The sequence below is a fragment of the Heloderma suspectum genome, chromosome 2 (genome assembly GCF_057233095.1).
Source record: "Heloderma suspectum isolate Gila_16-S chromosome 2, 16-S_ref, whole genome shotgun sequence".
Classification (NCBI taxonomy): domain Eukaryota; kingdom Metazoa; phylum Chordata; class Lepidosauria; order Squamata; family Helodermatidae; genus Heloderma; species Heloderma suspectum.
In genome coordinates this window covers 396,932,645-396,959,350 of record NC_139459.1, presented here as the reverse complement: position 1 = coordinate 396,959,350, position 26,706 = coordinate 396,932,645, and the positions used below count along the sequence as shown (strand labels likewise).

Below are 26,706 nucleotides of genomic sequence, written 5' to 3'. Positions count from 1 at the left end.
GAGGGGGTGCCGAGCTGAGCTGAGCAGGGAGCCAAGCTGAGCTGGGGCGGGGGGAGACAAGCTGAACTGAGGGGGGAGCCAGGCTGATCTGAGCGGGGAGCCAAGCTGAGCTGGGGGGGGGAAGCTGAATTGAGGGGGGAGAGCCAGGCTGAGCTGGGGGGGGAGCCAAGCTGAGCTTAGGGGGCAGCCAAGCTGAGCTGAGGGGGGTGCCAAGCTGAGCTGAGCGGGGAGCCAGGCTGATCTGAGCGGGGAGCCAAGCTGAGCTGGAGGGGGGAAGCTGAATTGAGGGGGGAGAGCCAGGCTGAGCTGGGGGGGGGAGCCAAGCTGAGCTTAGGGGGCAGCCAAGCTGAGCTGAGGGGGGTGCCAAGCTGAGCTGAGCGGGGAGCCAGGCTGATCTGAGCGGGGAGCCAAGCTGAGCTGGGGGGGGGAAGCTGAATTGAGGGGGGAGTGCCAAGCTGAGCTGGGGGGGCTGCCAAGATGAGCTGAGGGGGGGTGCCAAGCTGAGCTGGGGGGGTGCCAAGCTGAGCTGAGAGCCAAGCTGAGCTGGGGGGGCTGCCAAGCTGAGCTGAAGGGGGGTGCCAAGCTGAGTTGGGGGGGTGCCAAGCTGAGCTGAGCGGGGAGCCAGGCTGAGCTCCACGGCTGCGTTTTTTAATGCACTGTCTGCAGTGAGCTGGGGTGGCAAAAAGCAAGCGTCTGTCACCTTTCTTCCAAGGTTCTGCAGTATGTTTGGGTACCAACTACAAAAACGATCTTCCCTCAATTTGCTTTAAAGCATGTCTCCTCTTCTTCAGTTTCCACTTTGCTGTCATTTGTGCTAGCCTAGGTAAAATAAAAAAATCAGCGGGATGCAGCTTTCCTTTGAGGCGCCGAATACTTCGAATACTGCAAACAGTATAAGCACTGTAGAAATAGGAATGGCATAAAGCCCTGAGCCGTAAGAGGACACCTGATTAACTTTTTAAAAAATGTATAACTTTTCTCTCTTCTTTTTAAAGATAAAAATACGGGATATTCTAAAATAAAGAATGCTTGCCAAAAGCTGGAACTGCTACAAAACAAAAAGATATTAGAAGTGAAAACGGTGATCGTTCTGCTGCCTTGCGTAGCGCACCGCCACTGCTCGGAAAGAGGCTTTTCGAACTTTGGCTCGTGCAAACTGTAGCCCGGTGGCTGAGAGATCAAGGTGTTGAGCAATGTCGTTCTCAGTGGATAGGATCGCTGGTCTTCCAACCAGAAGACCGGTGCGGCTGGGCCCCAGGAAGCAGAACGAAGCTCTGCCATGCAATGATTCTCGCACGTGGGCCCCAGCTTTGTACGCATACGCATGGGGCCTTGTCGGGGCAACGGCGGGGCCTGCAACATCGCACCTGCACCAGGCCCCATAAATCCTCTGGGTAGCCCTGCAAAACTGACCATGCGGGGCGGGGCAGGGGGGGCGGAGGCACCAAAGGCACTTCTCACCCAGGGCACTAATTATCCTAGGGCCGGCCCGAGGCACACAGCACTGTCCTCTAACACCTCCGTGCTGCTTCCTCCCAGCAGCTGCCATCTGAGGCAGCCACCTCACTCTGCCTCATGGTAGGGCCGGCCCTGCTTCGAGCTACTTGTCCTAAAGAAAATGCTACAAATGTATCTCTTCCCCAACACGCAAGGCTATGAAAACGGCATAACAACATTTTTTATTTATTTATTAAATTTATTAATTGCCCATCTGGCTGGTCACCCAGCCACTCTGGGTGATGCACAGAGTATATAATGAAACAGTTTAAAACAATAAAATCCCACAGTACAAACATCATATTTCTAAACATACCCTAACCCACCCCAAATCCCTGCCTGAACAACCACGTTTTTCATGCGTGGCGGAAGGTCATTAAACAGCTGAACTGAAGCAATGAAACAATTCCCTTGAACAGGGCCGGCCCTACCGTTAGGCAGGGTGAGGCGGTCGCCTCAGGTGGCAGATGCTTGGAGGCGGCAGCAAGGTGTTAGAATCATAGAATAGTAGGTTTGGAAGGGGCCTATAAGACCATCGAGTCCAATCCCCTGCTCAGTGCAGGAATCCAAGTCAAAGTATCCCTGACAGATGGCTGTCCAGCCTCGTCTTGAATGCCTCCAGCGTGGGAGAGCCCACCACCTCCCTAGGTCACTAGTTCCATTGCCGTATTGCTCTAACAGTCAGGAAGTTTTTCCTGATGTTCAGCCAGAATCTGGCTTCCTGTCACTTGAGCCCATTATTCCATGTCCTGCACTCTGGGATGATCAAGAAGAGATCCTGGCCTTCCTCTCTGGGACAACCTTTCAAGTACTTGAAGAGCGCTACCCTATCTCCCCTCCGTCTTCTCTTCTCAAGGCTAAACATGCCCTGTTCCTTCAGTCTGTCTTCATAGGGCTTTGTTTCCAGTCCCCTGATCATCTTTGTTGCTCTCCTCTGAACCCTCTCCAGTTTGTCTGCTTCCTTCTTAAAATGTGGTGCCCAGAACTGGACACAGTACTCCAGATGAGGCCTAAGCAATGCTGAGTAAAGGGGAACTAGTACTTCCCGGGATTTGGAAGCTGTACTTTTATTAATGCAGCCCACAATAATATTTGCCTTTTTTGCAGCCACATCACATTGTTGGCTCATCTTCAGCTTGTGATCTACAACAGTTCCAAGATCCTTCTCGCACTGTTGAGCCAAGTCTCCTGCATCTTGTTCAAGGAGAGAACTATGTGCTGAACAGCCTATACTCTGCACCCCGTATGTTTGCCTTCTGCCTTCAAGTCCAGTGGAGAACGTTGCCCCCTCATTACCGCTGAAGACAGATTCATCTGCCAGTCCATTCAGTTTTTGTACATGGAATGGGAGGTGGTGCTATCTTGTCCTTCGCCTCAGGCATCTTGGGTCGGCCCTGCCCTTGAAACAGCAGGAAGCGTTGTCTCTCAAAGAGGAGACACAAAGGGAAGCATGCACCTCTACATGCAGGTAAACACTCCATTCGCAAATGCCAGGCGCTCCGTTCCAACCTCTGTCACTCCCGGCCAAACCGCCATGAGCATTTGTTTTTTGCTTTGCAGGGTCAGCCTGGATGCAAGGAGCAGAACACACTGCCACTGCACACACACAGAGTTCCACCGCAACATCCTCCAGGGGGCTGGGTAAGTATGGCTTAGAATCATAGAATAGTGGGGTTGGAAGGGGCCTGCAAGACCATCTAGTCCAACCCCTGCTCAAGGCAGGAATCCAAGTCAAAGCAACCCCGACAGATGGCTGCCCAGCCCCATCTTGAATTTATTTATTTTATTTTATTTATTTATTGCATTTATACCCCGCCTTTCTCCCTCTCGCAAGGAACTCAAGGCGGCTTACATTATCCTCCTCCTCACCGTTGTATCCTCACAACAACAACCCTGTGAGGTAGGTTGGGCTGAGGCATCTTGAATGCCTCCAGGGTGGGAGAGCCCACCACCTCCCTCGGTCATTGTTTCCATTGTCGTATTGCTCTAATAGTCAGGAAGTTTTCCTGATGTTCAGCCGGAATCTGGCTTCCTGTCACTTGAGCCCATTATTCCGTGTCCTGCACTCTGGGATCCTGGCCTTCCTCTCTGTGACAGCCTTTCAAGTACTTGAAGAGCGTTATCCTATCTCCCCTCAGTCTTCTCTTCTCAAGGCTAAATATGCCCAGCTTCAGTCCCTGCAGTCTCCCCACCAGGAAGTGGAGGCAATTGCCCTAAGGTGCAGACTGCTGGTGACTCCAATTTCAGTGGGGCAGTGAATCCACTCTGGGTTTCAGTCGGAACTCCAAAGGAGCTGTCCAAGGGGCCAAACCCATTTGGGGGATTTGGTTTGGCACCTCGGATAGCTCCTTTAGAGTCCTGACTGGCTGTGGCTGAAACCCAGGGCAGATTCACAACCCCACTGAAATCAGAGCCACCAGTCTCCACTGCTAAAGGGGCACTGCTCACTGTTCTCCGCCACGTCCCTAGTAGCACCCCCTGGGCGCCCATGTCCAGGGACCATGTTTCCCAGTTGCTGACCATTGCACATCACTCTCTGCTTCCCCCTTTGATCTCCACCAGCGGCACTTCAAGACATACCAAGGACAGGACATGTCACAGACAGGGATGTTGCGGGAGTCTGAGAGGGGGCTGGAGTCCAGTACACTCCGCACTGCTCAGCCTCCCGGCCTCCACTCCTCAGACCACCGAAATCGGCTGCCTAGGGGCGGGCCAGGGCCAGGAGGTCGGAAACACCGGTACGACACTTCCTATGTGCCGTCCGACCATCGCTTTCCGCACTCCGAGGTCCCACAGCTAGGGAGCCGAAATTGGCTGTCTAGCCTCAAAAGCAGGGTGGGGGGAGAGAGGAGGAGAGCCACTCTTTACCCCTTCTCCCACCCTGCCCTGGATAGGCGGCCGCCCCAGGGTCACAGGCGACTGGAGAGGCAGATAGGATCGCTCCCTATCGTTGGGATAGGATTGTTGCTGGCTGCAAGGGGCCAGAGGCAGATCTCCGACTCCCCCTTCCGAGGTCAGAGTGCCATCTCCAACCGTTTGACCAGCCCTCCTGCCGTCTCCGGGATGCTTGTCCAGGAGCCACAAGGCTGCTCTCTTAACAGGCAGCAGGTAAACGGAATGCAAATTCTGGCCCTTCCAAATGGGGTCAGATTTCTTTTGGATTAGCCATGAAATCTCTTCCTTTCTTTTTTCCATGGAGTTTCTCATTTCCAATTGGAAGTTGGCCTTGCCAGAGCAGTGTATGCACACCAGTTGCTGGGGAACATGGGCAGGAGGGTGCCGTCACGCTCACGTCCTGCTTGGGGGTTTCCCAAGGGCAGCTGGTTGGCCACTGTGTGAACAGGACACTGGGATAGATGGGCCCTCGGTCTGACCCAGCAGGGCTCTGCTTCCATTCTTGAGGTCTTACACCGCGCACAGACTTCTGCTTACTAGGCAGTCTTGGTGTAGGGACTGCGCAGCACAATGGAAGGAGTAGCAGGCATTAGAACACAGCACCCTTGGGAGGCCGCCTGCATGGACCGCCGCCCAAGGGCTCGCTGGGACGAGAGTGCAAGACTCATGGGGGCCGTGAGGGGCCTTTTGCCAGTCAGGGAGAGGGAAGGAGCAGGACAGGCTGCAAAGCAGCTGTGAGTTGAAGCCTCCCACCCCCACCCGCAACGCTCCTCTTTTGCATGCCTGGCCAGCACAGTCCCATCAGAGGCAACGGGGAGGGAATGGCCAGAAGTCACACACACACACACATGCATGCTGCACACAGCAGCTCCCAACCCACTAAGCCACAGCGACAGCCAGGAAACAGAGACATCACGGAGCATCTGTCATCCCCCAGCCGCCAGGCCACAAATCCGGTCATATGCGCCAGCCCCACACTGCTGCATAAGCAGCTCTCACCCCGAGGAGCTCAAATTTCACGTGATTTATTTATTGAAAGGTTTCTTTTTTATCCCGCTCCTTGGCCCTCCCGGTGCAGCTTACTTCCAATCAGTAAAACGAGACAATCCCTGGCCTCAGATGTACAATTTCTGCACGCTTGCAATTTGTGGAGGACACGACACACGAGGAAAAGGGGATGGGAAGGGAAGAGGAAAAATATGAAGCAGGGTTCTTTCATATTTCTGCAGGGTTGGTCAAATGGCCCCTGCCCTGCCCTGCCCTGCCCCTCTCTCTCTCTCTCTCTCTCTCACACACACACACACACACCAGCCACTGGGGAATCCTAGAATAGTAGGGTTGGAAGGGGTCTACAAGGCCATTGAGTCCAACCCCCTGCTCAGTGAAGGAATCCAGGTCAGAGCATCCTTGACAGATGGCTGTCCAGCCTCATCTTGAATGCCTCCAGCATAGGAGAGCCCACCACCTCCCTGGGTCATTGGTTCCATTGTCATATTGCTCTAACAGTCAGGATTTTTTTCCTGATGTTCAGCCGGAATCTGGCTTCCTGTCACTTGAGCCCATTATTCCGAGTCCTGCACTCTGGGATGATCGAGAAGAGATCTTGGCCTTCCCCTCTGTGACAGCCTTTCAAGTCCTTGAAGAGCGCCGAGAGCCCCCACCACTACAAATGCACAGAGTGCGCATGGTTCCTGAGTGCTGCTGGACTAGATGGACCCTTGGTCTGACCCAGCACCGCTCTCCTTAGGTCCTTATATTCTCAAAACGTGATAAAATGCAATAAAAAATACCTGCCGGTTTAACCTGTTGCGTTAAGGACTTCCCCTGTCCACTCCTGCTCTAAGTTGCCAGGAAAGCAGGGCTATTAAGGGCCACACCCTGAACAGCCATGTTACGGAGGCAATATGGACACAGGAGGGAGCCCTGTGCCTTGGAGCTGGATGGCCATCAGTGGCAGAGCGGGGCACCGAAGTCCCAGGCGGCATAATTTTTTTGTTCTTGGCTGTTACCATTAAGATGGCTGTTGGTTGTCCAGAGGCTCGAGGCCTCCACTGTTTTCACTCAAATAAATACTTTATTACCACTGAAGCTGTGTCTAGTGGAAGCCAGAAAACGCTTCTCAGTCTCTATTCCAGCAGCAGCCTGAGCACCAATAGCGACATGGGAGAGGTGCGCAAACGTGGAGGGATCGTCTCGATTTTTTTCATCTGCGCTCCATTCCACCTTATCGGCGCTTCTCGGGGAACGGCTGCGAAGGATGGAGCTCTGCCCACTGAGCTTCTGCCTCGTTATGCGCTTGCCACACCACTTTGTGCAACGTGGTTTATAGTACACTGACTTAATTTAAAATAAGTATGTTTTGTGCAACAGATGATGTTTACGCAGCCAGGGAGGGAGTGAATGGCACCTGCTGACTGTGTATGTGCCTGACAAACAGAAGACTGGAGGGAGGACAGGGGAAACAGATGTTTTGGTGGAAGCCTTGCTCAAACAGAAGTCCTATGCCTCTGGAAAGAGGGGAACTACAGCTGCTATAAACTATCATCCTATGCAGGTTACTCAAAAGTCACTGTTTGTGCTTTTTCACAGTTCAATTACATCTGACAACACCGCTTACATTTCCCCCTCCACGCCTCCCCCCCCGCCCCGCCCCCAACACGTGTCTATAGATCTGTCAAGGTGAGGTTAAAGTTCCATGCAGCTGGGGAAGCGGACACAAAACCTTATGCTAGAATACATTTGTTAGTCTTACAGGACAAGATTATTTGTTGTTTTATCTGCAACAGACCAACACCGCTACCCCTCTGGAAGTCAGTGATTTCGTATTATTGTTTTATTGAATGAAATAGAATACAACTAGTGATATTAAAAAGTACAGTCACTCTTCCAACTGAAACTCCGTGTACAATTGCAGTTTAAAAATAAAACATTATAGTAATAATGAAGAGTATAATCAGGCCTGAATTATTGTAATGGTTTAGCTAAAGATCAAACTGTTTATAACAGTGTGACCTCTGATTTTTTAGCAAGGTGCATCTCGCAGGAATTCTTTCATGTCTCCTTGCTGCCTTTTTTGAAATCCAGCAAGGTTTGAAGCTTCTACGGTGGTCTGATCATTTTATGGTGTCTCCCGTATGTGCATTCTTTGATGGTATGCGAAGTTTGAACTCCACCGAAAGCTCTTTCCACACTCCAAGCATTTATATGGTTTCTCTCCTGTGTGAATTTTTTGATGTGTAGAAAGGCTTGAACCCTGACTGAAGCTCTTTCCACACTCCAAGCATTTATATGGTTTCTCTCTTGTGTGAATTTTATGATGTGTAGAAAGGCTTGAACCCTGACTGAAGCTCTTTCCACACTCAAAGCATTTATATGGCTTCTCCCCTGTATGGACTCTTTCATGGCAAGTAAGATGTGTCCGATTACTGAAGCTCTTTCCACATGTCAAGCAGGTATAAGGCCTATCTCCTGTGTGGATTCTATGATGCACAGTGAGCTGTGAGCTCTGACTGAAGCTCTTTCCACACTCTGAGCATTTGTAAGGCTTCTCTCCCGTGTGGATTCTTTGATGGGAAGTAAGATGAGGTTTCTGACTGAAGGTCTTTCCACACTCCAAGCACTGGTATGGTTTGTCCCCTGTGTGAACTCTCTGATGTAACACGAGGCCTGCCCTAGTACTGAAACTCTTCCCACATTCCAAACATGTATACGGTTTTTCCCCTGTGTGAATTCTTTGATGCTGAGTTAGGGTTATGCTATGACTGAAGTTCTTTCCACACTCCATGAATTTATACGGTTTCTCCCCGGTGTGGACTGTTTGATGTGAAGTGAGGCTTGAGATCTGACTGAAGCTCTTTCCACACTCCAAGCATTTGTATGGTTTTCCCCCTTTGTGAACCCTTTGATGTTTAGTGAGGTTTGTCCTCTGATGAAAGCTCTTTCCACATGCAAAGCATTTAAATGTTTCCTCTCTGATGTGAATTCTCTGATGTCTAGTAAGTTGTGAGCTCTGAAAAAACCTTTTTCCACACTCCATGCACTTACATGGTTTCTCCCCTGTGTGTGTTCTCTGATCAGGGTCGAGCTGTGACTGAACTTCTTTCCACATTCCAAGCATGGATATGGTTTCTCCCCTGTATGACTTCTCTGATGTGAACTAAGATGTGAGTGCACACTAAACGCTTTTCCACACTCCATGCACTTATATGGTTTCTCCCCTGTATGGGTTCTTTGATGGGAAGTAAGATGTGCTTTTTGATTGAAGGTCTTTCCACATTCCAAGCATGTATAAGGTGTCAGCCCTGTGTGCATTCTCTGATGTGAAGTAAGGTGTGTGCTATTGCTGAAGCTCTTTCCACAGACCTGGCATACATACAGTTTCTTGTTTCTGTGAATTCTGTGGTGCTGATTTAATTGAGCACTGCAGGTGAAGTTCTTTCCACACTCTAGGCATTTATACGGTTTCTCCCCTGTGTGACTTCTGCAGTGTGAGTTAAGTTTAGATTTGGAACAGGATGTTTTTCCACATGAAGGGCAGTTATTCTTTCCCTTCTGATGTTCTTGCTGGACTGGGGTTTCACTGAAGACATTGGTCGGGCTAAGAATGCCTTCAGTGCCTTGATTCTCCTGTTGCCTCCTTGATCCATCTTGAACCTCAAAGTTCTCTTCCACCATTTGATCCTGGCTTGCTTTTGATGAGATCTCTTCAGAGCGGTTACTATCCTGTCCCTCACCTGCTGGAACAGGTAGAGAAAACACCACATCACGCATGCAGTTGAGAAAGGGGGGCTGTAATCAATTAGCTGTTACTGTGAATTGTAACAATTGTGGTTTCTGACATGGCGATGGGTTGGAAACATTGCGGTTGCCCTGGTGGATAAAATACCAACTATTCTAAATGATACAGTAAGTGCCGGAAATGACTTGCAGAGGATGCTCTCTGGAGAAAGGACAGCAGCCCTCCAGCAGAGGTCATAAGTGGAGATCCAAAGGGATCTGTTCACTCACCAGTTACTTACTAAAGACACCCAGCTCTGTTTATTTAAAACTGCTTTGCTACTTTTCAGCGAAAACAGTTGGTGACGTAACTGGTGTACATAGTCAAATTGCCTCTGATACTAGAGGTATTATGTAGCCATCAGGATTAGAAGCCATTGATAGCCTTCTCCTCCAGATGTCTAATCCCCCTTTCAAGCCATCCAAATTGGTGGCCATCACTACACCTTGTGGTAGCGAATTCCATGGTTTAACTATGTGCTGGGTGAAGAAATACTTCCTTTTATCTGTCCTGAATCTCCCACCAGTCAGCATCATGGGATAAACCCGGGTTCTAGTATTATGAGAGAGGGAGAGAAATGTCTCCTTATCCACTTTCTCCACACCATGCATAATTTTGTACACCTGTATCTTGTCTCCCCTCGCTTGCCTTTTTTTCTAAGCTAAATTGTCCCAGATGTTGTAACCTTTCTTCATAGAGGAGTTGCTCCAACCCATTAATCAACCACTTATTCCTACTCTCTGCTTTCTGTTCTTTAACCAGTGACTGATCCATAAGAGGACCTCTCTTCTTATACCATGACTGCTAACCTTGCTCAGGAGACTTTGGTGAGGGACTCTGTCAAAAGTATTTTCAAAGTCCAAGTAAACAATGAGTCACCCCTGTCCCCAGAGCTGACACTCTTAAGAACTCTAAAAGGTTAGTGAGACAGGACTTACCTTTCTGGAAGCAAGGATGATCCTTTCTCAGCAGGGCTTGTCCTTCTATATCCTTCTTCTCTATCAGCACTATTGGCCTCACTTCCTCAGACTCCCTTCCTAAGGACAGTATTCAGGGCCTATGGAAACAAAGCAACATTTATTAATTTTAGAAAGCATGATGGGGAAGAGACTAAAGGCCCACCTCCACATGGGCAAGGCACTGAGAATTCCCTGTCTAACGTAACCATCTAAGGTTAAAAAGGTCAAACAATCAGCCCTTCCCCATTCCATCTACTGGGGAGACCAAATACACTACAACACAATTCAGTGAACAAAAAGCCTGCCCATTTAAGACCCGAGTCGGGGCTCTCTCATGCTGGTTCAAGCTCCACAAAGTGAGGAAACTGGAAGCTAAGGCTGATACCTTCACTGACATGCTTCGTGATCAGCGATGATGTTGTGCAACGTCACGTACTGTGCTTGCATGCAACTTACCCCCCATGCACCCAACGCTTCCCCTAGGTCTCTCAGACCCAAATCCAGATGGGGAGGATGGAGTGCCTGGGAGCAGCAAAGATTCCCCATGTGGAGGGTGCTAAGCTAGCTCCATCACCGAGGGTGTGAGGCCTGGTTGCTTATGAACCCCTCCCCAAGTGGGTTTTAGATTTTGACGTCTCCTGGACTCCATGTAGACAGCCTCTCTGCTATATTTAAAATAAGATTGTATTGATATCTCTGAATCAGGCACACTATATATTGGCACATATACAAAAACTGGCTGCTATTTCTTTCACTTTTGGGGAATTGGCTGCTGACTATATTAATATTTTATTATCTGTTTTTTGTTTGTTGATTTAATGATCTTACGGAGGCTGATGAAGTCCTGAACCTGTTGTCTCGAGGCAGGTTTGGGATGGATGACGGCAAACAAGCTGAGACTTAATACAAGCAAGACACAACTACTGAGGATAGGAAAACTGACTGGTTTGGACAGAGGGTTTCATCTGGTCCTAGATGGGGTTGCACTCCCCCAGAGAACCAGTGTGGTGTAGTGTCTAGAGTGTTGAACTGGGAGTCAGGAGATCTGGGTTCTAGTCCCCACTCAGCCATGGAAACTCGCTGGGTGACTTTGGGCCAGTCACAGACTCTCAGCTGAACCTACCTCGCAGGGTTGTTGTTTTGAGGATAACTTGCAGAGGAGGAGGATTATGTATGCCCCCTTGGATTCTTTAAGGAGGGCGGGGAAAGGCAGGATAAAAATGTAATAAATCAATAAATAATAAAATAAATAAGAACCAGGTGCACAGCTTGGATGTGCTTCTGGACTTGGTGCTACCTGGGGAAGCTCAGCTGGCCAGGAGCACTTTTTACTAGCTTCGGCTGGCATGCCAGTTGCGACCCCCTCTGGAGATGGAGGATCGCCAGCTATTCATGCTCTGGTGACATCCAGGTTGGACTACTGTAATGCGCTGTATGTGGGGCTGCCTTTGAAGATAGTTCAGAAACCTCCGCTGGTGCAGAATACGGCTCCTGGACACTGGAGGAGGTGTGGGGGGGTCACCTTATGCGACACAAATAATGTGCCAGCTGCACTAGTGGGTGGTGCCTTTCTGAGCCCACCACCATGGTTGGATAGTGAGGGCAATAGAGAGGGCCTTCTCCATGGTGGCCCCACACCTCTGCAATCAGCTTCCATCAGGGTTTCATCAGGCCCCTTCTTTCAGGAAAGCGCTGAAGACATACCCGTTTTCGCTGGCTTTCCCGTAGGTCTGGGCTGTTGGTTTTCACTGGGAAGTCTTACCTTTATTGATCTTCATTGGAAAACTCTGCTGTTACGGATTTTATTGAACAAGTTGGAATGGATTTTTATTGTCTCCACTTTGTGTGGTTTGTATCTTGTGCGCTGCCTTGAGAGGGTCCTACCCTTAAAGGTGGCCTAGAAATAACTTTAGATACATTCGGTAGATATTTGTTACGTTGCTATCAGGTAACAAGATTCCGCTGACGGGCATCAACCGTGGCAGAAGATCAACGGAGCTCACAGTTCTCTGACTGGGGAGCCCCGACTCCTTGCAGCCCCACAAACAACAGGGAAGGGTTCTTCTCTTGCTGTCGAGCCCCTGACCACGGAGGAGGAAGCCGAGCTGTTGCTTGCACGCTTCCAAAACAACCCGCTCGCCCTCCTGCCCTTCCCTGGGCAGCCCCAGCCCCAAAGGAGAACTGATCTGGGCCGTGGCAGGGATGCCATCCCACTGCAGAAGGGCCGAGCCCACCGAAGGGCCATTCAGGGTGCCACCCCGGGCATGTTTGGATGGGGAAAAAGGTCCCACAACTTCCAGCTGGCTGGGGCGTGCTGGGAGGGGTGGGCTTTTTTCCTGCCTGAACATGCGGAGGATCGCGCCCTTATTCTCGCCAGCGTCTGCCTGGAGACGGGGGCTTCCGAGGGCAGAGAGGGGGCCCGGTCAGTCTCTCTGCACATGCTCAGGAACAACGGAGATCGTTCTTTTCACTGGCTACGAAGACAGCTCCTCCCAAGCTCCGGCGCACAGAGGCCGCATCAAGCCCGCAGCCAGCCTAAACTGGGGGGTTGGGGGTGCCAAAGGGGGGGGCAGTTCATCTGGTTGGCTGGCTTTTTAAAGACAAAGTTGTCAACTTCTGAAATTGTTTGTAAAAATAAAACAATACAGGGGCGCATATAATTTAGGGGGCTGCCCCCCCCCCCCCGCAACCCGCCACCACCAGCTTGGGTTGCATGAACCTGGAGGGGCAGAATCGCATCTTTGCACCCGGACCCCCCCCGCCCCCTCCGATCATCCCCTGCACCGGGACCCAGCCACCGCCCGGCGGGCCGGAGGACCGCGCAATGCACGAATGCAACTCCGGGGCCGCTGGCTGCAAGCAGAAGCCCACCGGGAAGGGCGTGTCTCCCCCCCCTTTTTTTCCTGCTCTCCCCAGAATGCAGCACCTCGAATTCCGGTCGCCCTTCGGCTCTTCGCCTGGAAAGTCACGAGGAGGCCGATTTCCGCCCCGCCGCCCGCCCGCGAACATAGAGGCAGGAGAGGGGCATGGCTGAGACCCGCATCGCCCTCGCGTCCGGCTCCCTTTCAGCCTGCAGACGCAGCCTAAGCCGGCGAGGGGGAGCTGCTCTCGACCATATCTCTATGGTGCCTCCCTCTCGCCTCGCCTCGCCTCTGCGTGGGGCGCGCCAGCGAGACCCCGTTCGCGCAGCAACCGGAAGTGTGGCTGCGAGAAGGGGGCGTTCGCCACTCGGCCCCCCGGTGGAGCGGGAACTCAGCTCTGCTCCCTAGAGGCAGCGTGTCATTTTTTAAATAAAAAAAGGATGGAGACACCCCCTTCCCGGGGGGCTTCTTCTTGCAGCCAGCTGCCCCCGGACTTGCATTTTTGCATTGCGCGGTCCTCCTGCCAGCCAGGCGGTTTCTGCCCCCTCCCATTTTATTTGACTTCCCCCCCCCTTTTTTTTTTTAAACAAACAATTTATTTTAAAAGTTCACAACTTTGGCTTTTAGCACCCTGCAAACCAGATGATCTCCCCCCACCCCTTGCTTTTTTGGTAGTTCCCCAAAACTTTTAGGCTGGCTGCGGGCTTGATGCGGCCTCTGTGCACCGGAGCTGGGGGAGGAGCGTGAAAAGGATCGCCGTTGTTCCTGGGCGTGTGCAGAGAGACTGACCAGGCTGAGGCTCCCTCTCTCTGCCCTTGGAAGCCCCCGTCTCCAGATAGACTGGCGAGAATAAGGGCGCCATCCTATGCATGTATAGGCAGGAAAAAATCCTACAACTCCCAGCATGCCCCAGCCAGCTGGAAGTTGGACTTTTTTCTGTCTAAACATGCACAGGATTGCACCCTAAAGGGCCCTTCGGTGGGCTCAGGGCCCTTGTGCAGTGGGATGGCATCCCTGCCATGTTCCAGATCAGTTCTCCTCTGGGGTGGGGCCTGACCAGGGAAAGGCAGGGTAGGGGGGGGGACTGTTTTGGAAGCGTGCAAGGAACAGCTCGGCTTCCTCCTCCTTGGTTAGGGGGCTCGAAAGCAAGAGAAGAACCCTTCCCTGTTGTTCATGGGGCTGCAAGGAGCCACTTCCTGGCATATAGAAGGGGAAGAAATGGAAGCAGTGACAGATTTTACTTTCTTGGGCTCCAAGATCACCGCAGAGGTTGACTGTAGCCATGAAATTAAAAGACGCTTGCTCCTGGGGAGGAAAGCTATGGCCAACCTAGACAGCAGAGTCAGAAGCAGAGACATCGCCTTGCCGACAAAGGTCTGTCTAATCAAAGCTATGGTTTTCCCAGTAGTAATGTATGGCTGTAAGAGCTGGACTATAAGGAAAGCTGAGCGCCGAAGAATTGGTGCTTTCAAACTGTGGTGCTGGAGAAGCGAGTCCCCTGGACTGCAAGGAGGTCAAATCAGTCCATCCCAAAGGAAATCAACCCTGAGTGCTCATTGGAAGGACAGACACTGAAGCTGAAGCTCAAATATTTTGGCCACCTGATGCGAAGAGAAAACTCTCTGGAGAAGACCCTGATGCTGGGAAAGACTGGAGGCAAAAGGAGAAGGGGATGGCAGAGGGTGAGATGGCTAGATAGCATCACCGATGCAATGAATATGGACTTGACCACGCTCCGGGAGAGAGCGCAGGACAGGAAGGCCTGGCGTGCTGTGGTCCATGGGGTCACGAAGAGTCGGACGCGACTGAACCACCGAACAACAACAAGGAGTTGGGGCTCCCCAGTCAGAGAGCTGTGAGCTCCTTTGATCTTCTCCCATGGTTGATGCCTGTCAGCGGAGCAGAGGAATCTTGTTAGTTGATAGCAATGTAACAAATATCTAATTTACCTAAAGTACATTCTAGGATCCCTGTTAAGGCAGTGTACAAGATAAAAACAACACAAAGTGGAGACAATAGAAATCCATTGAAACCTGTTCAGTAAACCCCATAAAAACAGAGGTTTCACTTTAAATCATCTGGCATGCCAGCCTAAGCTGGTGAAAATTGCCCTGGCCCACTGGGCTTCCCTAGTTAGCACCAAATCCAGGAGCACAACCAAACTGTGCACCTGGTTCTTATTTTATTATTTGTTACATTGATATCCTGCCTTTTTTCCTCCTTAAAGAACCCAAGGGGGTATACATAATCCACCTCCTCTGCAATTTATCCCCAGAACAACAACCCTGTGAGGTAGTTTCAGCTTTGTCGGCAAGGCGATGTCTCTGCTTCTGACTCTGCTGTCTAGGTTGGCCATAGCTTTCCTCCCCAGGAGCAAGCGTCTTTTAATTTCATGGCTACAGTCAACCTCTGCGGTGATCTTGGAGCCCAAGAAAGTAAAATCTGTCACTGCTTCCATTTCTTCCCCTTCTATATGCCAGGAAGTGGCTCCTTGCAGCCCCATGAACAACAGGGAAGGGTTCTTCTCTTGCTTTCGAGCCCCCTAACCAAGGAGGAGGAAGCCGAGCTGTTCCTTGCACGCTTCCAAAACAGTCCCCCCCCCTACCCTGCCTTTCCCTGGTCAGGCCCCACCCCAGAGGAGAACTGATCTGGAACATGGCAGGGATGCCATCCCACTGCACAAGGGCCCTGAGCCCACCGAAGGGCCCTTTAGGGTGCAATCCTGTGCATGTTTAGACAGAAAAAAGTCCAACTTCCAGCTGGCTGGGGCATGCTGGGAGTTGTAGGATTTTTTCCTGCCTATACATGCATAGGATGGCGCCCTTATTCTCGCCAGTCTATCTGGAGACGGGGGCTTCCAAGGGCAGAGAGAGGGAGCCTCAGCCTGGTCAGTCTCTCTGCACACGCCCAGGAACAACGGCGATCCTTTTCACGCTCCTCCCCCAGCTCCGGTGCACAGAGGCCGCATCAAGCCCGCAGCCAGCCTAAAAGTTTTGGGGAACTACCAAAAAAGCAAGGGGTGGGGGGAGATCATCTGGTTTGCAGGGTGCTAAAAGCCAAAGTTGTGAACTTTTAAAATAAATTGTTTGTTTAAAAAAAAAAGGGGGGGGGAAGTCAAATAAAATGGGAGGGGGCAGAAACCGCCTGGCTGGCAGGAGGACCGCGCAATGCAAAAATGCAAGTCCGGGGGCAGCTGGCTGCAAGAAGAAGCCCCCCGGGAAGGGGGTGTCTCCATCCTTTTTTTATTTAAAAAATGACACGCTGCCTCTAGGGAGCAGAGCTGAGTTCCCGCTCCACCGGGGGGCCGAGTGGCGAACGCCCCCTTCTCGCAGCCACACTTCCGGTTGCTGCGCGAACGGGGTCTCGCTGGCGCGCCCCACGCAGAGGCGAGGCGAGGCGAGAGGGAGGCACCATAGAGATATGGTCGAGAGCAGCTCCCCCTCGCCGGCTTAGGCTGCGTCTGCAGGCTGAAAGGGAGCCGGACGCGAGGGCGATGCGGGTCTCAGCCATGCCCCTCTCCTGCCTCTATGTTCGCGGGCGGGCGGCGGGGCGGAAATCGGCCTCCTCGTGACTTTCCAGGCGAAGAGCCGAAGGGCGACCGGAATTCGAGGTGCTGCATTCTGGGGAGAGCAGGAAAAAAAGGGGGGGGAGACACGCCCTTCCCGGTGGGCTTCTGCTTGCAGCCAGCGGCCCCGGAGTTGCATTCGTGCATTGCGCGGTCCTCCGGCCCGCCGGGCGGTGGCTGGGTCCCGGTGCAGGGGATGATCGGAGGGGGCGGGGGGGGTCCGGGTGCAAAGATGCGATTCTGCCCCTCCAGGTTCATGCAACCCAAGCTGGTGGTGGCGGGTTGCGGGGGGGGGGGGCAGCCCCCTAAATTATATGCGCCCCTGTATTGTTTTATTTTTACAAACAATTTCAGAAGTTGACAACTTTGTCTTTAAAAAGCCAGCCAACCAGATGAACTGCCCCCCCCTTTGGCACCCCCAACCCCCCAGTTTAGGCTGGCTGCGGGCTTGATGCGGCCTCTGTGCGCCGGAGCTTGGGAGGAGCTGTCTTCGTAGCCAGTGAAAAGAACGATCTCCGTTGTTCCTGAGCATGTGCAGAGAGACTGACCGGGCCCCCTCTCTGCCCTCGGAAGCCCCCGTCTCCAGGCAGACGCTGGCGAGAATAAGGGCGCGATCCTCCGCATGTTCAGGCAGGAAAAAAGCCCACCCCTCCCAGCACGCCCCAGCCAGCTGGAAGTTGTGGGACCTTTTTCCCCATCCAAACATGCCCGGGGTGGCACCCTGAATGGCCCTTCGGTGGGCTCGGCCCTTCTGCAGTGGGATGGCATCCCTGCCACGGCCCAGATCAGTTCTCCTTTGGGGCTGGGGCTGCCCAGGGAAGGGCAGGAGGGCGAGCGGGTTGTTTTGGAAGCGTGCAAGCAACAGCTCGGCTTCCTCCTCCGTGGTCAGGGGCTCGACAGCAAGAGAAGAACCCTTCCCTGTTGTTTGTGGGGCTGCAAGGAGTCGGGGCTCCCCAGTCAGAGAACTGTGAGCTCCGTTGATCTTCTGCCACGGTTGATGCCCGTCAGCGGAATCTTGTTACCTGATAGCAACGTAACAAATATCTACCGAATGTATCTAAAGTTATTTCTAGGCCACCTTTAAGGGTAGGACCCTCTCAAGGCAGCGCACAAGATACAAACCACACAAAGTGGAGACAATAAAAATCCATTCCAACTTGTTCAATAAAATCCGTAACAGCAGAGTTTTCCAATGAAGATCAATAAAGGTAAGACTTCCCAGTGAAAACCAACAGCCCAGACCTACGGGAAAGCCAGCGAAAACGGGTATGTCTTCAGCGCTTTCCTGAAAGAAGGGGCCTGATGAAACCCTGATGGAAGCTGATTGCAGAGGTGTGGGGCCACCATGGAGAAGGCCCTCTCTATTGCCCTCACTATCCAACCATGGTGGTGGGCTCAGAAAGGCACCACCCACTAGTGCAGCTGGCACATTATTTGTGTCGCATAAGGTGACCCCCCCACACCTCCTCCAGTGTCCAGGAGCCGTATTCTGCACCAGCGGAGGTTTCTGAACTATCTTCAAAGGCAGCCCCACATACAGCGCATTACAGTAGTCCAACCTGGATGTCACCAGAGCATGAATAACTGGCGATCCACCATCTCCAGAGGGGGTCGCAACTGGCATGCCAGCCGAAGCTGGTAAAAAGTGCTCCTGGCCAGCTGAGCTCCCCCAGGTAGCACCAAGTCCAGAAGCACATCCAAGCTGCGCACCTGGTTCTTATTTATTTTATTATTTATTGATTTATTACATTTTTATCCTGCCTTTCCCCCCCCCCTTAAAGAATCCAAGGGGGCATACATAATCCTCCTCCTCTGCAAGTTATCCTCAAAACAACAACCCTGCAAGGTAGGTTCAGCTGAGAGTCTGTGACTGGCCCAAAGTCACCCAGCGAGTTTCCATGGCTGAGTGGGGACTAGAACCCAGATCTCCTGACTCCCAGTTCAACACTCTAGACACTACACCACACTGGTTCTCTGGGGGAGTGCAACCCCATCTAGGACCAGATGAAACCCTCTGTCCAAACCAGTCAGTTTTCCTATCCTCAGTAGTTGTGTCTTGCTTGTATTAAGTCTCAGCTTGTTTGCCGTCATCCATCCCAAACCTGCCTCGAGACAACAGGTTCAGGACTTCATCAGCCTCCGTAAGATCATTAAATCAACAAACAAAAAACAGATAATAAAATATTAATATAGTCAGCAGCCAATTCCCCAAAAGTGAAAGAAATAGCAGCCAGTTTTTGTATATGTGCCAATATATAGTGTGCCTGATTCAGAGATATCAATACAATCTTATTTTAAATATAGCAGAGAGGCTGTCTACATGGAGTCCAGGAGACGTCAAAATCTAAAACCCACTTGGGGAGGGATTCATAAGCAACCAGGCCTCACACCCTCGGTGATGGAGCTAGCTTAGCACCCTCCACATGGGGAATCTTTGCTGCTCCCAGGCACTCCATCCTCCCCATCTGGATTTGGGCCTGAGAGACCTAGGGGAAGCGTTGGGTGCATGGGGAGTAAGTTGCATGCAAGCACAGTACGTGACGTTGCACAACATCATCGCTGATCACGAAGCATGTCAGTGAAGGTATCAGCCTTAGCTTCCAGTTTCCTCACTTTGTGGAGCTTGAACCAGCATGAGAGAGCCCCGACTCGGGTCTTAAATGGGCAGGCTTTTTGTTCACTGAATTGTGTTGTAGTGTATTTGGTCTCCCCAGTAGATGGAATGGGGAAGGGCTGATTGTTTGACCTTTTTAACCTTAGATGGTTATATTAGACAGGGAATTCTCAGTGCCTTGCCCATGTGGAGGTGGGCCTTTAGTCTCTTCCCCATCATGCTTTCTAAAGTTAATAAATGTTGCTTTGTTTCCATAGGCCCTGAATACTGTCCTTAGGAAGGGAGTCTGAGGAAGTGAGGCCAATAGTGCTGATAGAGAAGAAGGATATAGAAGGACAAGCCCTGCTGAGAAAGGATCATCCTTGCTTCCAGAAAGGTAAGTCCTGTCTCACTAACCTTTTAGAGTTCTTAAGAGTGTCAGCTCTGGGGACAGGGGTGACTCATTGTTTACTTGGACTTTGAAAATACTTTTGACAGAGTCCCTCACCAAAGTCTCCTGAGCAAGGTTAGCAGTCATGGTATAAGAAGAGAGGTCCTCTTATGGATCAGTCACTGGTTAAAGAACAGAAAGCAGAGAGTAGGAATAAGTGGTAAATTCTCCCAATGGAGGGAAGGAAACAGCGGGGTCTCCACAGGGATCTGCATTGGGACCCGTGCTTTTCAACATGTTCGTAAATGATCTGGAATTAGCAGTGTGGTGGCCAAGTTTGCTGATGACGCCAAATTATTTAAGATATTTTAAACAAAAAGGGACTGCAAACAGCTCCAAAAGGATCTCTCCAGACTGGGAAAATGGGCATCGAAATGGCAAACGCAGTTCAGCGTAAGCAAGTGTAAAGTGATGCACATTGGGGCAAAAAACCCCAGCTTCACATCTGCCCTGGTGGGATCTGAGCTAGCAATGACTGGCCCAGAAAAAGATCTTGGGGTTGTGGTGGACGGCTACATGAAAATGTCAACCCAGTGTGGGTGGCTGCTGTGAAAAAGACAAATTCCATGTTAGGCATAATTAGGAAAGGAAATGAAAATTAAACTGCCAAGAGCATATGCCCCTTGTACAATCTATGGAGCGACCACACTTGGAAAGCTGTGTATACTTCTGGTCACTGCACCGAAAAAAGGATAGTGTAGTGTTGGGGAAAGGGCAGAAAAGGGCAACTAAAATGATCAAGTAATTCTCCTATGAAGAAAGGTTACAACATCTGGGACTGTTAAGCTTAGAAAAAAAGGATGGTAAGGCGAGACATGGTAGAGGTGTACAAAATCATGCATGGTGTGGAGAAAGTGGATAGGGAGACATTTTCTCCCTCTCTCAGAATTCTAGTACCTGGGGTCATCCCATGAAGGTGATTGGTGGGAGAGTCAGGACTGATAAAAGGAAGTATTTCTTCACACAGCACGTCGTTAAACTATGGAACTCACTACCACAGGATGTAGTGATGGCCACCAATTTGCATGGCTTTAGAAGGGGGTTGGACAAATTCCTGGAGGAGAAGACTATCAGTGGCTAAGAGTCGTGATGGCTATATGCTACCTCCAGTGTCAGAGGCAATATGCATGTTGCTGGGGAACATGGGCAGGAGGGTGCTTTTGCACTCACGTCCTCCTTGTGTGTTTCCCGTGGGCAGCTGGTTGGCCACTGTGTGAACAGAATGCTGGACAAGATGGACCCTGGGTCTACATAGCTGTTCTTACGTTGTTCTTATGTTCTTAATGGCTTCCCTGATCAGATTATTTTTCTAAAAAAAAATTCCAGCTGTTTCTTAGAAGTGGGATGAATCTCAAAGGTCTTCTAGTCCAACCCCCTGCTTCTCATTTTATTTTCAGTATTGTTGTCTGAAGTGTCCGGTTTGTGTTTTTGCTTTCTACATCACTTCATAGACTGTTTTCGCTGAAAGGCAGTATATCAGTTTTTTAAAAAATAGAGCTGGGCGTCAGCAGTGACTGGTGATTGAACAGATCGCTTTGGATCTCCAATTATAACCTCTGCTGGAGGGCTGCTCTCCTTTTTCCAATAAGCATCCTCTGCAAGTCATTCCTGGCACTTCTAATTCAGAATAGTTGGTATTTCATGGTCCACCAGGACAACCACAAGTGTTTCCATCCCATCGCCATGTTAGAAACCGCAATTGTTTCAATTTATCTAATTGATAATAGCCTCCCTTTCTCCACTGCATGCGTAATGGAGTATTCTCTCTATCTATTCCAGCAGGAGATGAACAGGATAGCCATCCTTCTGAAGGGATCTCCTCAAAAACAACCCAGGATCAGATGGAGGAAAAGACCTTTGAGGGTCAAGATGGATCAAGGAGGCAGCAGGAGAATCAAGGCAAGAAAAGGAGGAAGAAAAGCATTCTTAGCCTGATGGATGGCTGCAATCAAATCTCAGTCCAGCAAGACCATCAGAAGGGAAAGAGAAAGAGTAAGTGCCCTTCCTGTGGGAAAACATTCTCTTCCAAATCTAAACTTAACACACACTGCAGAATTCACACACAGGAGAAACTGCATAATTGCTTCGAATGTGGAAAGAACTTCACCTGCAGTGCTGAACTAAATCAGCACCACAGAATTCACACGGGGGAGAAACCCTATAAATGCACGGAGTGTGGAAAGAGCTTTCGTCAGCACTCACATCTTTCTTCACATCAGAAAGTTCATATCAGAGAGGAAACATTTAAATGCTGGGAATGTGGAAAGAGCTTTCGTCAGAGTTCAACCCTCGCTAAACATCAGAAAAGTCACACAGGGGAGAAACGATATCCATGCTTGGAGTGTGGAAAAAGCTTCAGTCAGAGGGCAAACCTTGCTAAACATCAAAGGGTTCACAAAGGGGAAAAACCATACAGATGCTTGGAGTGTGGAAAAGACTTCAGTCAGAAGAGGCAACTCACTTCACATCAACGAATCCATACAGGGGAAAAACCATATAGATGCTTTGAGTGTGGGAAGAGCTTCAGTCACACCTCGAGCCTCACTTCACATCAAAAAATCCACACTGGAGAGAAACCGTATAAATGCATGGAGTGTGGAAAGAAATTCAGTCATAGCCCAAGCCTAACTCAACATCAAAGAATTCACACAGGGGAAAACCCATATACGTGTTTGGAATGTGGAAAGAGCTTCCGTTATGGGTCATACCTTACTTTACACAAGAGACTTCATGCCGGGGAAAAACCATGCAAATGCTTGGAGTGTGGAAAGACCTTCAGTCAGAAAGCACATCTTACTTCCCATCAAAGAATATAACTGAGACTTGGTGGGATGACTCTCATGACTGGAATACAGCAGTTGAAGGATATAACTTGTTCAAAAAGAACAGGAGGAACAGAAAGGGAGGCGGGGTTGCACTGTATGTGAAAAATACATATCTCTGCACAGAAATACAGGAGGAGGAGCTTGGTAGCCCCATCGAGAGCATCTGGGTTGAAATAAATGGAGCAAAGAATAAAAGGAACCTGGTGGTCGGAGTCTACTACCGGCCACCCAATCAAGGAGAAGCCAAGGATGAAACTTTTGAAAAGCAAATAGCCAATGTTTTAAGGAAGCATGATGTAGTAGTAATGGGGGACTTCAATTTCCCCGATATTTGTTGGGAGACAAATTCTGCAAAACATGGCCCCTCCAGGAAATTCCTGACTTGTGTGGCGGATAACTTCCTCCTACAGAAAGTAGAGGAAGGAACTAGAGGATCGGCTATCCTTGACTTGATCCTAACCAACAGAGATGACTTAGTGGATAAAGTAGCAGTTACAGGAACTCTGGGGGAAAGCGACCATGTTGTACTTGAGTTCTTGGTTCTAAGGGAAGCAAAAGCCGAGTGTACTCAAACGCGTACCCTGGATTTTAGGAAAGCTGATTTTAACAAACTCAGAACAATGATCAGTAAGGTCCCATGGCAAGCAATGCTAGCGAGAAAAGGAGTCCAAGATGGGTGGGAACTTTTAAAAAAGGAAATTCTCAAGGCACAATCACAAACAATTCCAACAAGAAGAAAAGGTGGAAGACAACAGAAGAAGCCAATGTGGCTTCACAAAAAGCTTAGGGATGACCTGAAAACAAAAAAGGACACATATAGGAAGTGGAAAGAAGGCCAAGTAACAAAGGAAGAGTACAGGCAGGTAGCACAGAATTGCAGGGATGGCGTCAGGAAGGCTAAAGCGGAGAACGAGGTGAGGTTAGCGAGGGATGCTAAAAACAACAAAAAGGCTTTCTTCAGCTACGTGCATAGTAAAAGGCAGAGGAAAGAAATGGTTGTTCAGCTATTAAATAAGGATGGCAAAATGATAACAGATGACAAAGAAAAGGCAGAGGTGCTCAATTCCTACTTTGGCTCAGTCTTCTCCCAAAAGAGGGTCTATGACCCCCCTGGCAAAGGCGAAGTACAGGCTGAAGGGGCAGGATTGCAGCTTGAGATCGACAGGCATATGGTCAAGGAACACCTCATTACTTTGAATGAGTTCAAATCTCCAGGGCCAGATGAACTGCATCCTAGAGTCATAAAGGAACTGGCAGAAGAGCTCTCAGAACCGCTGTCTATTCTCTTTGAGAAATCATGGAGGACCGGGGAAGTGCCAGATGACTGGAGGAGGGCTAACGTTGTCCCTATCTTCAAAAAGGGTAAAAAGGAGGAACCTGGGAACTACAGACCAGTCAGTCTGACATCAATCCCTGGGAAAATTCTGGAGCAGATCATAAAGCAATCCATCTGGAAGCACCTTGACAACAATGCAGTGATTACTCGAAGCCAACATGGATTTGTCAAAAACAAGTCCTGCCAGACAAATCTGATCTCATTTTTTGATCAAGTCACCTCCCTTGTAGACCGTGGGAATGCTGTAGACATCATATACCTCGACTTCAGCAAAGCTTTCGACAAAGTGCCCCATGATATCCTGATGAGCAAACTAGCTCGAAGTGGGCTAGATGAAACAACGATCCAGTGGATCCACAGTTGGCTACAGAATCGGACTCAAAGAGTGCTTATCAATGGGACCTTCTCAAGCTGGGGAGAGGTAACGAGTGGGGTACCGCAGGGCTCAGTCCTGGGCCCAGTGCTCTTCAACATTTTTATTAATGACTTGGAGGAGGAGGTGCAGGGAATGCTGATCAAATTTGCAGATGACACAAAATTGGGAGGGATAGCTAATACTTTGGAAGACAGAAACAAAATTCAAAGTGATCTGGATAGACTGGAGTGCTGGGCAGAAAACAACAGAATGGCATTTAATAGGGACAAATGCCAAGTTCTGCACCTAGGAAAAAGAAACCAAATGCACAGTTACAAGATGGGGGATACGTGGCTCAACCACACTACGAGCGAGAAGGATCTTGGAATTGTCGTCGATCACAAGCTGAATATGAGCCAACAATGTGATGTGGCTGCAAAAAAGGCAAATGCTATTTTGGGCTGCATTCATAGAAGCATCGCTTCCAAATCCCGGGAAGTACTAGTTCCCCTCTACTCAGCACTGGTTAGGCCTCATCTGGAGTACTGTGTCCAGTTCTGGGCACCACACTTTAAGAAGGATGCAGACAAGCTGGAGAGGGTTCAAAGGAGGGCAACAAAGATGATCAGGGGACTGGAAACAAAGCCCTATGAAGAGAGACTGAAAGAACTGGGCATGTTTAGCCTTGAGAAGAGAAGACTGAGGGGAGATATGATAGCGCTCTTCAAGTACTTGAAAGGTTGTCACAGAGAAGAAGGCCAGGATCTCTTCTTGATCATCCCAGAGTGCAGGACACGGAATAATGGGCTCAAGTTACAGGAAGCCAGATTCCGACTGAACATCAGGAAAAACTTCCTGAGTGTCAGAGCAATACGGCAATGGAACCAATTACCTGGGGAGGTGGTGGGCTCTCCCACACTGGAGGCCTTCAAGACGAGGCTGGACAGCCATTTGTCAGGGATGCTCTGACTTGGATTCCTGCATTGAGCAGGGGGTTGGACTCGATGGCCTTGTAGGCCCCTTCCAACCCTACTATTCTATGATTCTATGAATCCACACGGGGGAGAAACCATATAAATGCTCGGAGTGTGGAAAGGGCTTCAGTCAGAGCTCACACCTTACTGTGCATCTTAGAATCCACACAGGAGAAAAGCCTTATACATGCTCCACATGTGGAAAGAGCTTCAGTAATAGGACATACCTCACTTCCCATCAAAGAATCCACACAGGGGAGAAGCCATATAAATGCCTGGAGTGTGGAAAGAGCTTCAGTCAGGGTTCAAGCCTTTCTACACATCAAAAATTTCACAGAGGGGAGAAACCATATTCTTGCTTCGAATGTGGGAAGAACTTCAGCTGCCGCACTCAACTAAATCAGCACCACAGAACTCACACAGGGGAGAAACCATATCCGTGCTTGGACTGTGGAAAGAGCTTCAGCCATAGCACACGCCTTACTTCACATCAGAGAATCCACACAGGAGAGAAACCATATAAATGCTTGGAGTGTGGAAAGAGCTTTCGGTGGACTTCGGACTTTGGATCCCATCAAAGAATGCACATACGGGAGACACCATAAAATGATCAGACCACCTTAGAAGCTTCAAACCTTGCTGGATTTCGAAAAAGGCAGCAAGCAAAAATGAAAGAATTCCTGCAAGATGAACCTTGCTAAAAAAATCAGAGGACACACTGTTATAAACAGTTTGATCTTTAGCTAAACCATTACAGTAATTCAGGCCTGATTATGTTCTTCATTATTACTATAATGTTTTATTTTTAAACTGCAATTGTAAACAGAGTTTCAGTTGGAAGAGTTACTGTACTTTTTTATATCTAGCTGTATTCAAAAATACAATAATACACAATCACCAACTTCCATGTCGGTCTGTTGCAGATAAAACAACAAATAATCTTGTTGTACTGTAAAGACTAACAAATGTATTCTAGCATAAGGTTTTGTGGCCACTTCCCCAGCTGCAAAAAGCACAGACAGTGATGATTAAGATATGCAGTGCAGTGCGATAAAAACAACAACACCTTTGTTCTTACTGAAACCACAGGAAATAGAGTTGAATAGAATTCTACTTCAGCAACGTTATGTTTAAATCTGTCCTTGAAATTCTTTGTTCAAGGGTGGCCAGCTTAAGGTCATTCACAGAGTCTCCTTGGAGGTTGAAATGTCCCGCCACAGGTTTCTGAACAGTCCCATTCTTAATAAAAGAATGGGAGTCTGGGAGACGTCAAAATCTAAAACCCACTTGGAGAGGGGTTCGCAAGCAACCAGGCCTCACACTTGTGGTGAAGCTAGCTTGGCACCCTCAACATGGGGCACCTTTGCTGGTCCCAGGCAAAACTCCCTGCACCCCATTGGGATTTAGGCCTGAAAGTACAAGGAAAAGTGCATGTGCATGGAGGGTAAGTTCTAAGCAAGCAGAGTTTGTGATATTGCACGGTGTCATCACTGATCATGGGGCGCCTCTGTTAAAGCATCAGTGTTAGCCTCCCATTTCCTGGCTTTCTGGAGTTTTAGCTTGGCCCGTCCACCGATTCGGATTCGGAAATCCGAAGTGTTAGAAAAAGTTCTTGCTT

At 49.8% G+C, this 26,706-nt stretch overlaps 1 protein-coding gene and 1 pseudogene across 5 annotated transcripts; one reads left to right on the top strand and one right to left on the bottom strand.

Annotated features, from left to right (window-relative positions):
• Positions 1-7,204: 7,204 nt before the first annotated feature.
• On the bottom strand, positions 7,205-13,191 carry LOC146356560 (uncharacterized; annotated as a pseudogene). The gene is made up of 3 exons (XR_014788656.1): positions 13,055-13,191; positions 10,108-10,226; positions 7,205-9,128 (listed from the first exon to the last, which is right to left on the bottom strand). The product of XR_014788656.1 is annotated as an uncharacterized LOC146356560 (transcript).
• On the top strand, positions 8,534-25,984 carry LOC146356559 (uncharacterized). 4 transcript variants are annotated; one of them, XM_084841242.1, is made up of 3 exons: positions 16,372-16,599; positions 19,426-19,544; positions 21,378-25,984. In XM_084841242.1, the coding sequence occupies exon 3, from the start codon at positions 21,440-21,442 to the stop codon at positions 22,412-22,414; it is 975 nt and encodes a 324-aa protein (XP_084697368.1). In that variant the 5' UTR covers positions 16,372-16,599; positions 19,426-19,544; positions 21,378-21,439; the 3' UTR covers positions 22,415-25,984. The 4 variants fall into 4 exon arrangements, with proteins under 4 accessions (XP_084697371.1, XP_084697368.1, XP_084697369.1 ...); XM_084841243.1 differs by having other exon boundaries at positions 16,378-16,599; positions 21,381-25,983; XM_084841245.1 differs by lacking the exons at positions 16,372-16,599; positions 19,426-19,544 and adding an exon at positions 8,534-8,555 and having other exon boundaries at positions 21,378-25,168.
• The last annotated feature ends 722 nt before the right edge of the window (positions 25,985-26,706 follow it).

What these genes read in the sequence shown, in the direction of transcription:
- LOC146356559 (XM_084841242.1), top strand. Translation starts at nt 21,440, where the DNA reads ATGGAGGAAAAGACCTTTGAGGGTCAAGATGGATCAAGGAGGCAGCAG.